We start from the raw sequence: 14,647 nt of genomic DNA, 5'->3' as shown, positions 1-14,647 counted from the left end.
CAGCAGTTCAGCCAGCAGAAGAAACATACGCGAGACCAATCAGAAATTTTAGATGTTGTCCGCCGCGATAACGAGTCCATAAAAGATTTTATCACCAGATTCAACGACAAGAGCTTGAACATCGGCGGAATCAATAAAGATATGCTTCGCGGTGCCTTCCGCAAAAACGTCAAATGTGATGATTTAGTCCGCACACTTACGGGCAGAGATGGCCGAAAGAGTGGGACGACCTTATGACTGCAGCAAAGGTGTATGCTAACACTGAAAAAAATTTAAAGTTGAATTTCAGAATCCGAGACCTAATTGACAGGCGAAAGGCCCTATCTGGTTAAGGCTTCAGCCAAGTGCGGAAGTGTCAAAACCATTTGATGCAAAATCCCTCATAGGCAACAAGAACAAAGCGGGACCCGCAAACCGAGGTTCCAACAATTGGACTCCTCTTTCAAAGACTCCCGCTGAAATTCTCACTACAGAAAATATAAATTTCAGGAAACCACAGCCACTGACTAGAAGGTCATTCTTAGATGCTAAGAAGCATTGTTCGTATCACGATGACATCGGTCATAATACAAATGAATGTAGATCATTGAGAAATGAAATTGAGGCGGCTGTTAAAACTGGAAAACTTGGGCACCTGGTAAAAAATGGGAAACCTGATAATGGTAAAGCGCCCGTTCGGGACATCCAAGGCCCGAGTAAGAAGCAAATTAAAGATTTGAACGTTCATATGATACAAGGCGAATCCCATACAAGGAATAAGAGGAAAGAGTCTGATGATGAAGAGTGGAAGAATGAGCCAGTGATCTTCCCTCGAATTAAAGGGGGCCCGAACAATAAGAATCCCCTGATCATCACTGCTCTTTTCGGGCATTATCGTTCTCATTACATCTTCTTCGACACTGGCAGCACATCGGACATCATGTATGAACAATGCTTTGAACAACTTGACGAAGAAGATAAAGAAAGATTGAAACCCATCCACGCTCCAGTGTCGGGATTTGGAGGGGAAATAATGCATCCGAGGGGGGTAATTTCATTCCCAGTTACCTTTAGCGACGGAATTCATTCGAGGACTGAGGAGGTCGAATTTCTGGTTTTGCCAGCAATATCGAAACATGACATCATTCTCGGACGAGAAGCAATTGGTGACTTCAATGCTCATCCGTCCACAGCACACGGTGCAGTAGGAGTTCCAACCTGCACTGGTATAGCAATAATTCACGTCAATCGACATTGCTTTGCAACCGAGAGCTCAAAACCCAACAAGATCCCAAAACAAACTTTGAGAACCGAACCAGAAAAGTGGGTCATGAACAAAGATTTCCCCGATCAAACTGTAACAATTGGACCTGCTATTTCCGAGATAGTACGGACTTTTTTGAAACAGTTATTATCAAAAAATGTTGACGTGTTCGCATGGCAGCCATCGGACATGACTGCTGTCCCGCGGAACATTGCAGAACACAAATTAAGGGTAAACCCGTTGTTTACGCCGATTGTTCAGAAACAACGTAAGATGGGTCCGAAACAGATAAAAGCAATGAACGAGCAAGTCCAGGACCTCTTACATGCCGGGATCATCCGTCCAATCCACTATCAGACATGGGTTGCTAACCCAGTCATAGTCTCCAAGAGCAACGGGGCGTGGCGGATGTGCATTTATTTCAAAGATCTAAACAAAGCATGTCCTAAGGATTGTTATCCCTTACCAGAGATTGACCTCAAGGTTGATGTTGTGGCACCATTTAAATTCAAGTGTTTCCTGGATGCCTACAAGGGTTATCATCAAATCCGCATGGCAGCAGGAGATGACGACAAGACAACATTCCGCACCGATCAAGGCACCTTTTGTTATAAAATGATGCCTTTCGGACTAAAGAATGCGGGAGCCACATATTAACAATTAATGGACATAGCGTTTAAAAACCAAATTGGTCGAAACTTAGAGGTGTATATGGACGATCTCGTAATCAAAAGTGTCGAGGAAGACCAGATGTTGAGAGACATTGAAGAGACATTCGAAACTTTAAAAAGTATTAACATGAAGCTGAATCCAGCTAAATGCTCATTCGGGATGGAAGAGGGAAAGTTTTTGGGAGAGATTGTCACGGACGCGGGCTTCAAAGCTAACACAGATAAAGTTCAAGCTATAGCCCGCATGCCTTCCCCATCTTCCCTCAAGGAGGTTCAGACACTCAATGGCCGGCTCGTTGCTCTGAATCGTTTTTTGGCAAATGATGCAGCCAAGTCTCATCCTTTCATCTCAACTCTAAGGAATTGCCTCAAGAAAGCACAATTCAAATGGACCTCGGAGGTGGAACAAGCTTTCTTGGAGGTTAAAAAATGTTTGATGGACTTGCCCACGTTAACAGCACTTCACGCGGGAAAACCTAACGTTGTATTTATCAACTTCAAACATTTCCATCGGGCCGGTCCTTCTGACAGACCGAAAGAACGTTCAAACGCTGATCTACTATGTCAGCAGAACATTATCGGACCCAGAAACAAGATACTCCATGCTTGAAAAACTTGTTTTGGCACTGGTCTATGCCGCCCGTCGCCTCTGCAGATACTTTCAAGGGCACCCCATCAATGTTTTAACCGGATACAAGCTCAAAAATGTCCTCAGTAAACCAGAATTGTCTGGACGCTTGGCCAAATGGGCCATCGAGCTAGGTGAACACGCAATAGAATACAGACCTAGGCCATCAATCAAAGGACATGTATTGGCGGACTTCATCACAGAAGTCCCGCATCACAAAGAAAAAGAATGTTTAATCGAGCAACAACCCCAAGTACCTCCGGAATCAGGACAGATTTGGTCTTTATTCCCGGACGGAGCTTCAAGCAGTGAGGGATGTGGCGCAGGCCTCAGGCTAGTCAATCCCAAAGGCCATGAGTTTACATATGCCATAAAGTTGGATTTCAAAAGTACCAATAACAAGGCAGAATATGAAGCTTTCTTGGCAGGCTTACGGATAGCCAAAAAGCTTGGGGTTAAACATTTGGAAGCTCGAGTAGATTCCATGTTGATTGCGGACAGATCAATGGCACGTATGAAGCAAAAAATGATATCATGGCTTCATATATGTCACAGGCAAAAGATTTGATGCTCCAATTCTCTTCCTGCAAAGTCATTCATATAAAGAGAAGTGAGAACAAATCCGGAGATGCTCTCAGCAATTTGCCAAGGACATCTGTATCGAGATATTAAATCGTCCGTCTGTTCCACAACATTAAGTTTTAGTGATCCAAACGGGAGTTGAATCCTGGATGACACCCATTATGACATACTTGTCATCAGGAGCACTCCCGGAGGGAAAAACAGCGGCCCGTAAGATAAAACACAAAGCCTTGAATTATCAAATTCTTGATGGTGTTTTGTACCGACGTTCCTTCCTTGGACCACTACTTCGATGTGTGGATGCCGAGGACGCGAACTATTTAATCCGAGAGATTCACGAAGGCATTTGTGGTCTTCACGCTGGCCCGCGCATGGTTGTAGCCAAATTAATCAATGCCGGATACTATTGGCCAGGAATGCATTTGGATGCTCTGCAAGAAATAAGAAAATGTGATTCATGTCAGCATCATGAACCTAACACGCTACGACCAAAGAATGAGTTAGTTCCAGTCACTTCGGCTTGGCCGTTCCAGAAATGGGCGATTGACATAATGAGACCCTTCCCCGAAGCCCCTGGACGAGTCAAATTCTTGATAGTAGCAATAGACTATTTCACGAAGTGGGTAGAAGCTAAACCGGTCGCCTCCATAACGGCAACAAGCGTTAAGAAATTCTTATGGGAGTTCATAATATGCCGGTTTGGTCTTCCTTTGGAAATCGTTAGTGATAACGGAACTCAGTTCGCGGACAGTGGGCTATAAGAATGGTTAAAAGAATTACACATTTCTCAAGTCTTCACCTCAGTAGCTCACCCGCAGGTGAATAGTCAGGTTGAACGAACCAATCGGACCATCAAAGAAGGAATTAAGGCCAGATTAGGAACTAGAAGGACGGGTTGGGTTGATGAATTGCCCCATGTGTTATGGGCTTTCCGCACTCAGAAGAATTCCAGTAATTCCGAAACCCCCTTTAGTTTAACTTATGGCACAGAGGCCATGATTCCGGCCGAAATCGGAATACCATCCGCCAGAGTCCTTATGATCGAGGATAATGATCATGAACTCCAGATGAACCTTAACCTCCTTGAGGAGAGAAGGGAATTGGCATCAATCCCCGAGCATAATTATAAACGCCAGTTGCAAAAATACTACAACTCGCGGATCCAAAGGTGCGAATTCGACGCGGGAGACTTCGTCCTCCCCAGTAACGAAGCCTCAGGGCAAGAGCCCCCGGGCAAGTTGGCCCCTACGTGGGAAGGACCTTATAGAATCCAGAATGTTCTATCTAAAGGTGCCTATAAACTAGAAAGGTTGGACGGGACGGAGATCCCAGAACGTGGAATGGGGCCTAACTGAGGAAACGCTACATTTAGTAAATTTATCTTTTGGCCTGCGCGCCTAACTAGATGTTAAGAACCTTTGTAATTTCGTTTCTTGTAAGTCGGCTTATGCCTTAGTTATGAAAATTTTCATTTCAATTATTCGAGACTTATATTATCATGTAATCCTTTATTGGCATACAAAGAAGACCCTACAAACACTTATATTATGACAAATAAACAAAGTGTACGGGGTGCAAAATTAAACTTTCTTTATTTACACAAATGGGATTACAACAAGCAAAAAAGATCAGTTACAAGGACAGAAAAATTTAGGGCGCGACATCTTCATGTTCTGCATCATTGCCCCCCGCATCTTCTTCTTCATCTTCTCCATCAAGCTTAAGAAGAGTCCTTAACTGTTGAATGCTATCCTTCTTATCAGCAAGCTCGGATATCTGCTCTGTTAAAGAAACTTTCAAAGAATCAAAGTCCTTTGATTTCTGTTTCAGAATGGCAGCAGTATCTTGGCCGGCCAACACATACTCCTCAGGAAGCCTAGAATTTGAGCCAAACTGGTAACCCTCTTGGAAACCCAGTTGACGGCCAGCTTATTTAGAAGCTTTCAGGAGGATGGCAACGCAGTTCCCAAGCTCATCACTAACCCGAACATCGGTGATGACCTGTTAAAACAACCGTATATAAGTAACTCTAAAAACACTTAGATTATTTATGACAAGTAAAAGGTACATACCTTGGGAATAGCCTCTGCCAACAGCCATTTTTGGTCCGCCCTGGCCCGGACAAGCTCCATTTCGTGTGTGGCGCATTCCAAGGCTTGGTCGCGGTTTCTGACGTTAAGATCAGTCAAGCGCTTATCCTTGGCTGCGGATTCAGCTTGAAGGGCCTCCACTAATCTAGCTTGTTCGTCCAATTGTTTTTGGATAACAGCATTGGCTTCATCAGCAGCGGACCGAGCAACCTTCTCCGCCTCCAAGGCCTGGCTAGCTTCCCTAGCTTCATTAATAGCCTTAAGGGCTTCATCTTTGGCGTTGGAAGCAGAGGCTGCCAGTTCATCCCATTGTTCATTCATCGCAAACCAGTCCCTGGTTATTTCATGGGTAGTGGACATAGTATTCGCCAAGTAATAAGAATGGGAGTTCAGCAACTCTTGGCGGATACTAAGGCGACGTCTCTCCTTTTCACCATGAGGAAGACATTCCCCCAGGAACTCAAAACATGTGTTCACGTCACGGAATGTCGAATCCCGACGTAAAGACCAATTAGGTTGATGCGGGGAAGGGTCTTCCTCCTCAGAAGTGGGAGAGGTTTGGGAATCATAAGGGAACGTGCTTATGCCCCCTTGATCCCTGAAGTGGTACACATTACAAGAAGGCGACGCCTTTGCATGAACAGTTGCGTTAGCCTCCTTCTTCTTTAATGGGGAGTCGTCCGCCACAATAACCGGATCCGTAGCGGTGTTAGGTGGTGGTGGCGGACGAACAGGTGAATCCTTCAAACCGGAAATACCCTCAGAAGGGTTATCCAGGTTCACTGTTAAAAAATTTATGAAGGGTTAGGAATATTCCAATACAAATAAGATAATAAAGTAAAGAGAGGTTTTGCATACCTAATGAAGGGTCTTCAGCATCGAGCTGTTCCAAACGCGCTTCTAAGGCAGCAGGATTTGTCTTTTTGGATTTTTTCTTCTTTAAGACAATCTTTACCCGGGTTAACCTTACGTTTGCCCGCCACCTTAGAAGCGCCCCGCGTCAACGACCGGACGATCACCCTCAGCAGTGACATCCTCAGAAACAGGTCTCTTACCTTCTGCTACAGTGGTAGCATCGTCTTGATCCGCTGTCTGGTGGGACGCAGCTCGTTGACGGGTAAGACCTGCAGTTGAGCCCGCAACTTTGTTAACATCAATCGAACATGCTTCTCCGCAAAGTGATGACTCCTCGATAGACGAGAAGAGCACAATCACTCCGCTAGAAGTAATAGCAGTCACAGGTTTGGGTTTCAAAATGCCCTCACCTTTTTGGATGCAATCTTTAACATATGCCTCACCTTTGGCATACATCGCCTCGAAAACTTTGGGTTCCGGGCGGAAAGCTGTGGGAAACACAAAATTAGAACGGGTGCGCTCAAGAAAGGACGCATCCCTTTTATCGATCGGACGGCGCACCATCATTCCTCCCTCGCGATCCAACAAAGTGCTAAAGGCGGAACCTTCACCTACACACAGCAAGAAAACAAGTTAGAAGATACTTGATGACAAAACAGAGATAACAACAAACTTACTCTTGTTGGTCTCCTCGTAGTACGGTTCCAGGTTGGGAAACGGCCACAGGCGGCTCATCTTTGCACACACCATCACTCCTTCGTGGATTGGGCGCATGGGAGTTGGTGTGGAGATCAACGTTTGATACCATGACTGATCTTCATGAGCGGAGGCCGCAACCACCGGCATAGCCTCTTTCGCCTTTCGTTTATGCATCGTGAAAGGAATGACATCCTCCCGGATCCAGAAAAATTTGGGTTTCCTGCCATGGAGGCTACGGAGCCATTCTGTGCCTATAACCCTCTTTTCCACAGACGCAAAGCTGTACCATCCGTCACGGAAGGTCATCTTATAAAAAAACGGCGAACATGCCAACAGTCGGTTCAAGGTTGTGAGTCTGGCAACAGAATTCGAAGTGTCGAATCCTCAACATTCCGAAGGGATGGATTTGGGAAAGATGAACCCCATAAGTTGTTAAGACCGATTGGACAAATTTGGTAATCGGAATCTGGAAGTTCCCCGTGGTAAAATGGTCCACGTAGACAACCATCTTCTTCGGAGGAGGATTAGTGGCGATAGAACCACTAACAGGCCGCTCCGGTTCCCACTCCGTCGTTAGTCCATACACGTTAACAACATCATTATAATCCTCTTCTCTAAGGCAGACTTCAACTTCACCGATAGCGGGGGTACTCTTTTTCTCTTTAGCCATTTCAATTTCAGAAAAGATTAAGAAATCTCAGAAGGGCGAAGAGGTCTCAGAGAATGTTAAAAGGACTCAAGTGTTTGAAGGAAATTTGAAAGCAATAAAAGTTGAATAAAACCCACAAGTGGTTATATTTATAGTCATCGCAATTAATGCGATCCATAAAGTGCCAGAGGAGAGAGAAACCGCGGACCACCAGATGGCTGACACGTTAGGCGGGAAATTCAAGATAATGAAAACATGCTGTCAAAAGTGTCACACACGTCTTATCGGTTGTCCTCAACGAACTTCTGTCTCCGCCACGTCACCATAGTTATCCAAACTTTCAAACATTTCAAAAAGTCGAAGATTTCAGAAAAATCTTCTTAGAAGATATTAAAAACAGTAAATAGATCACAAGAGTCAAAGAAAGATTCTTCATTAATTATCAAAAAAGTAAGTACAAGAAGCAAAAGAAAATATTACAAGATGAAGAACATTAAAGCCTATCCTAAGGATTTGAGGCTGCTGGGTCTTCCGGAGCCTTCAACGACGTGTCTTCCGAAGAGTCATCATCAGAGTCTTCCCCAAGATAAGTATTCAAAAGTTGTACGCCGTCATAGGCGGAAGCAAATTCCAGAAGCATATCCTGTAGAGGGAAGACTAAAGCGTCATGCTCCTTAACCCGATTAACACGATCTTGTTTAACATATACGCCATAGAGCGGATGATCTTTGAATGTGCGGCTACTTCGAGCATAGTTCATCCCTTCATGAAAACCCATAACGCGCCCAAGTGATGAGGAAGCAGACATCACATTGGCAAAACTGTTAGTCAGCTCTTTTCTTCCTTTGATATGGCGAATGACCTGTTAGGACAAGAACATTAGTTCCCAATATCAAAAACGTGAGTAAAACAACAAAGGATAAAGTATTGCTAACAACGTTAACTCCCGGAGTAAGGAACCATTGACGGTCTTGTTCCAAACGTTCTGCCCGCGCTCGGAATTCCTTAGATTCCGCAGTCGCTTCCTCATGAGCTTGAAGGAGAGAGTCATAAGCAGTCTGAATTTCAGCAGCCCTTTGGTCTTTAAGTTCGACTCGCTCCTTTTGCAACTTTAGCTCCATCTCAAGATCATGGATCCGTGCACCTTGAAGGACCACTTGATTTTCCAAAGTAGAATTGGTTTCTTGAGCGCGGGCCAAGTCATCTTTCTCCTTTTGATTCTTGGCTCGGGCAGCCTCAAGAATGGCATTCTGCCTTTCACAGGCTTCTTTCCACCGGCGTGCCGCATCAGCATTACGGTCTTGTTCACTCTTAAGGGCATTTTCTGCATCAGCTTGTTTCCATTTAGTAGTTTGAGTAGCAATACGATACTCCTCAGCTTCTTTCTTAGCAGCTTCAGCGACCCGCCGGGCTTCTCCCACTTTCCCGCCTAAAGTACGCCATTCACTTAAGACCTCCTGGCTACCGGCCAGAGCGTTGGCTAAATGATAAGCTACATTTGTGTGAAGATCATGGCGGGAGAGGTCACGTTGATATGCCATCTCGGCGGGTGGAGCACAATGCTCAACAAAGTCCATACAAGTTCTAGCTTGAGAAAAGACCCGTTACTAATGCCTCATGGAGGGACAAACAGTTCATGTTTGTCACCCAGGCCCGTATCCTCGTAATAACGGGAACCCGAAGGTCTAAGGCGAGTTGGGGAAGAAAAAGGCTGTTGTGGAGGGGGAGACTCCATATCCCTAACATTTTCCTCATTCATAGCAGGATTGTCCTGCTGGTCCCCAGTAACACTCCCAGCTTGAAAAAGGTAGTCGAAACGGGTATCAAGACCAGACTGGTTGTCAGGACTTTCAGTTGAAGTACCAATCGGAGGAGTCGGCATCCTCTCATCTACAGTAACCCTAACCAGGGGGGAGGTTGGTCGGTCCTCCATACCAGTAACATCAGGCGGAGTAGATGGTTTATCCTTCGCCTCTCCCCTTGAAAAAGGGGAGGATGGTTTTTCAGTATGAGGAGTTGGGGTAGGTAGCTTCTCCGATATATCCTCACTAAAGATCAACGGATCTACATAACAAATTTATACTTAGCCAATCACTCATAGAAAAGAATACAATATTTAAAGGTTGACACGTACCTTCAAAAGTGTCAAGGCGGTCAGCTTTTCGGGACGGTGCACTTTTCGTTTTTTCTTCGATGGTCCCGCCTTAGTATCCGCAGCCTTCACCTCGCGGTGACCCATCTGAGAAGCTAAGAATGCTCTCTTTTTCTCTAATTCTGCTAACAAAGACGAGACAGAAGAAAATTCAGAAGCACCCTCGTCAGAGTCCTCTTCTTCTTCCGAAGCAGGAAGCTGAGAAGCATCTCCATCATCATCACTTGATGATAAGATGACAATCGTCCCGTCAGAAGTAACGACAGTAAGGGGAGGAGGGTATAGAACGTACGCACCTGTTTCAAAGGTGGCATTCGAAGTCACAGGTTCAGCTCGAACCTTCTTCGGAAACAAAAATTGGGACTTAGTTTTCTCAAGTATAGGTTGGTCCCCCGCCTCGCGGATACTCTTGCGGACACAACCCCGGTTCCCAAAAAGAACGTTAAACATGGAACTCCGACCTGAAAAGACAGAAACTCGATCATAAAAGTATTCACAAAAATGAAATGGCAATAACAGACAACTCACGCTCATTAAGATCCGCAAAAATAGGTTCCATGAACTCCGTCGGCCACAAACGGTTCATGCCCGCCTACACTAAAGCTTCTTCCGGCAAGGCACGCATGGGTGAAGGCTCCATGGTAAGAATACGGTACCAATCATGACCTTCATGAGTAGCTGTGACAACCTCCGGAAGGGCGGAATTCACAGGACGACGAACCATGGACAGTGGCACCACATCCTTAGATATCCAGAAGAATTTGCTACGCCAGTTTGTAGGCAACTTTTCACTTTCATACCCAAGACTTCGATCAGAAAACCCTTGACTCGTATATCAACCATTACGGTTAGTAAGACGGTAAAAAATGGGAATCGATCTATGTGGGGAACCATATCACGTGCTATACATACAAATTCATAATGACGAATTCGCATCATAGCACGCGGGTGCAATTGGGATAAATGGATCCCATAAGCAGTCAGAAATCTTTCAAAAAATTTTGTTATGGGTAAACGAAAATTCCCATAAGCAAGATAATCAGCATACAAAGCCATCTTCCTAGGCGGTGGGAAACTAGCTATAGAACCCGGAGATTGAAATTCCGGTCCCCGTTCAGGAGGAATACCGTACGTCTCCAGCAACTTTTCATACTCTGAATAGTCCCATGACACTTCTATTTCGTCGACTTCAGTCTGAACGTTTGACATTGCAAATAGAATTGGGTAAGATAGAAGAAAGATATATGGAAAATTCAGAGAGAATTTACAAGGTAATCAGAACAAAAGGTGATAAAACTTCGAAAGGAAGGAGTCTCTCCTTATTTATACCCATCACAATTAATGCGATGGGATATGAACAGTAGAGAGAGAAAAACACCACCCAACCAGTACTTGCGACGTCACGCGGGAAATTCGAAAAAGAGAAAAAGTTGTATAGTCGGGTACAGTGACAGCCGTCAAAAACGTTCCATCATCTGTTCACGCGCCTGCGAGTGGTCAACTTGTCGTTTTTCATGATTATCCATACCAACAGAAGATATTTCTACCTAACTTCCGAACAACAAAAATCCCCAACATACATTAAGTCCAGAATTTCACCCGCATAAAGACTTCACACGGAAGAAACACTGGACTGGGGGACTTGTAGAGGTAGGGTACCAAAAAGACCCAAATACCCTTAAGTACCACCCGCGGGTCACAGATAATGTTCTTATAAGCCACCCGCGGGACATATGGATCACCCGCATATCACGATAGATGAGGAACGTCCTCATAACACGCGCGGAAGGATTTGGGCATCCTCAAAAGTCATCCGCAGGACAAGACATCTGTCCGCATAAAAACAACTGGAGGACAATGCCAGCGGGACAGCTGTCACCACTCAAGTACTCTCTAGAAGAAGGCTCATGATTCTTACTTGGGGAATACGTGACATATTAGCCAATGAACAAAGGACACCTGGCCAGGTTGTTATAACCGTGCACATGGCCAGGGTGCGATTCGTCCTATCATTTGGCGACACGCGTCCAGGTTGTTACGCCCATGCACATGAGACGTATAGCTCAACCTATCACAAGAGAGCACGTGTCTAGGCGGTTATCAAAGGTCTTTTAGAAGAGGACAGCTGCCCCAATCATCTTCCATCATCCTTTGGCTCTAAATACCTTGTCAAACGGTATGAGGTATTCATTCACTCACCTATATTCTGACTGCACCTAGTCTATATACTTCAGTACTTTCTCCATTACGAACGTTCCTGATTCTCACGCCGGAGAGTGGTTACAGGAAGATCCCCCCCTCTTGTCCTTCCTGTAACGAGACTCACAGTGTCTGTTTTGCAGGTTCCGGTCACTGGACTTTGGGAGGTTGTACTCATATCTTGGTTGTAATTATCATATCCTACCTTGTGGACTCATTAGATCCAGGACCCATACCCGGGGATTGGATTTGTGTTTCTTCAGTTTTCCATTAAAATATGAACTTCACCCTTTTGTACGGATAAACTTGTGAGGTGGGTAGGAGTGTAATTTTGAGGTTGTTAACCAGAACTTTTGAGTCATGATTTTTTAGAAAAGAGGGTTCGAGCTTTGAGTTGTTTACCAGTACGATCAATCAAATGTGTTTTTTTGGATATAGTCATGTGCACGTTGACGTTGATGAAGACGAGGTTGAAGCATATGGCACTACATCAGATCAGGAGTATATGGCTCGGTTACGAAATGAATTTGCTGAGTAGTTAATGCAAGTATGAAATAAATTGTTTAAAAAAATGTTATTGTAGTTTTATGAATATTATTTCATTGTCGTTTACTATTATTTAAATTTCGATGTTGAAGACCTTTTTCAAGTTTAAAAAAGTCGGTTTTAAATTTAAAATTTTAGTTTATTTTAAGAGTCTGCAAACGTTAAAAAACAAACAATCTTCATCTTATAGACTGTAGAGGTTTGGTCCACCTCTTTCGCTACAGATGTCTACAGATTTGGTCCGCAAATTGCAGATATTTTACCTCTGAAAAAACAAACAACACCTTAGTCCATGGGGTATATACATTCATGCCACTTAACTCCACGTAGGCGTCACATCACTCACTTTACTCATTTTTACTTCATCTCACATAAAGAAAATGATTTAACCCTACTTAACCCCCCCCCCCCCCCCCCCAATTTAATTTGAAAACAATTCTTAAATTATTATTTGTGAGTGTATCGAATTTTAAAGCGCGTTAACATTTTTACTCATTTTGTTTTTAACCCCCTTAACCCATGAAGGGAGTCTTAAACCATTAAGGGAGTGGTTCTCCTTCGTTAACCTATGTAAAATTAGCTTAAATGTCATGTGTGTTAAGGTATACCCTAATGCCTTATTATTTTCACCAAGATGCAATAACTGCATGTTAATAAATACAGTTAAATGTTTATCCAACTAACATTCTCACCAAGATACTATAATGTACAAAATGTAACTTTAATATGACTTATACAGTCTTAAATACATTTTTTTTGTAATCCTATCCTATCCACTAAAAAAAATAAAATAATGGTGATTAACTGATAATGCATCATTCTCTCCTAACCTATTGTTCCCTCAAAGTCCTAAATTTTTCTCTCATTCATTTATATTTATAAATTAGATAAAAATGGTAAGTGAATCATACTAACAAATTATAAAATTAAACCATTACTCAAATACAATTAAAAACAAACTTCAATTATAAGATTAATTTTTAAGATTTTATTTGCAGTATTTATTGAAATTTCCAGTTAATGTGATTTTAAAATTTCGAATATTTAATTTAATCTTAAAAACATAATAGTCAATCTAGAAAAACCTTTTATTATATATATTCTAGAAAAACCTTTTATTATATATATATTCGGGATATTAACAAAATAAATAAATGATAGGAATCTTAGAAAACGTATTATTAACCAAACTATCTTAATTACGAATTCAAAAATTTTTGTCGTTAAAAAACATTTATCATATATATTCGTCACATTAATAAAATAAAACAAATTATAAGAATATTATAAGAGGAAAGTGAATATGGGGCTGTTAAGCGTCTAAGCTTAGATGTGAAACATTCAAAACTACGTCGTTTTAATCAATTATTGCATTAAAGATATCCACTTTTATGTCAAATTTCTTTAAATAGATTCAATTAAAACATACATAGAATATATAAAAAAAAATTATGATAATTTTGCTTAACCTCCCTTCTCTTGATTCGCACATCATCTTCCTCGTATATCTTCTTTCGTAATATTGTCCTATTCATTTTTGTATATATAATTTAGAGAACTATAAAAATCCCCACTCAATGTTTTAAAACATTATATTAAATCAATTCAATAATTAGCTAGCCAAGATTCAAGATCAGAAACATACTTTGAAACTTGAATTCCTTTGTCGAATACTCAATTTTAGTTTTGGATTCAACTTATTCTCGTATTCAACATATAAGTTAAACAAAAAAAAATAAACAAAGGCTTCAACAAAATTTTGAATCTCATTTTGGGTGGTTTCGTAATGACACTGGAGAAAAAAAAGGGAATTTTTAATGTAAGATTAATCAAAACGACATAGTTTTGAATGTTTCGCATCTAAGCTTAGACGCTTAACAGCCCCATTAATCAAACTATAAATAATAAGAGATTCAAAATTTGAGATCACCTTTTTTTGAAATTTGAATTTAAATTAAAATGAAATCAGGTAACTTATTTCTGTATTTAGATTGTAACCCATCAAAATAAATATTAATGATTATAAAACTTTACAAAATAAGATGAATGTGAAGATTTTAGATACTAAAATGTATTGAGTGTTGCTAAATGTATACTTATCATTCATCTTTACTAAACGCACGCCCTTCCTCAAGTTTTACAGTAATATAATTTAATCCTCTTTTTTTATTTCTTTGTCAATTTGTTATCTTTCAAAGGATATATTTTGGACAGACGGGAGAAATATGATAAGATAAAAATATACAAAGTGTTTTATCGTTTTTTATAAAGACGTTGTATCATTATTCGTTTATTACATTTTATAATGCATTTAATGATAAATATTATTATTA

At 41.9% G+C, this 14,647-nt stretch overlaps 1 protein-coding gene across 1 annotated transcript; it reads left to right on the top strand.

Moving 5' to 3' along the window:
* Nucleotides 1-4,119: 4,119 nt before the first annotated feature.
* LOC143601265 (uncharacterized) lies at nucleotides 4,120-4,479 on the top strand. Its single transcript, XM_077078719.1, has one exon. It carries the CDS (start codon nucleotides 4,120-4,122, stop codon nucleotides 4,477-4,479), a length of 360 nt encoding a protein of 119 aa, XP_076934834.1.
* The last annotated feature ends 10,168 nt before the right edge of the window (nucleotides 4,480-14,647 follow it).

This window comes from Bidens hawaiensis, unplaced genomic scaffold, assembly GCF_021521415.1.
Source record: "Bidens hawaiensis isolate Kalapana, Puna unplaced genomic scaffold, B.hawaiensis_p1.1 tig00055991_1, whole genome shotgun sequence".
NCBI classification, from domain to species: domain Eukaryota; kingdom Viridiplantae; phylum Streptophyta; class Magnoliopsida; order Asterales; family Asteraceae; genus Bidens; species Bidens hawaiensis.
Note: the sequence above shows the minus strand (reverse complement) of the source record. Positions and strands in the feature narration are given on the sequence as shown.

Bases quoted from the DNA above. Each gene is read 5' to 3' on its own strand.
- LOC143601265 (XM_077078719.1), top strand. From the start codon at position 4,120: ATGATTCCGGCCGAAATCGGAATACCATCCGCCAGAGTCCTTATGATC.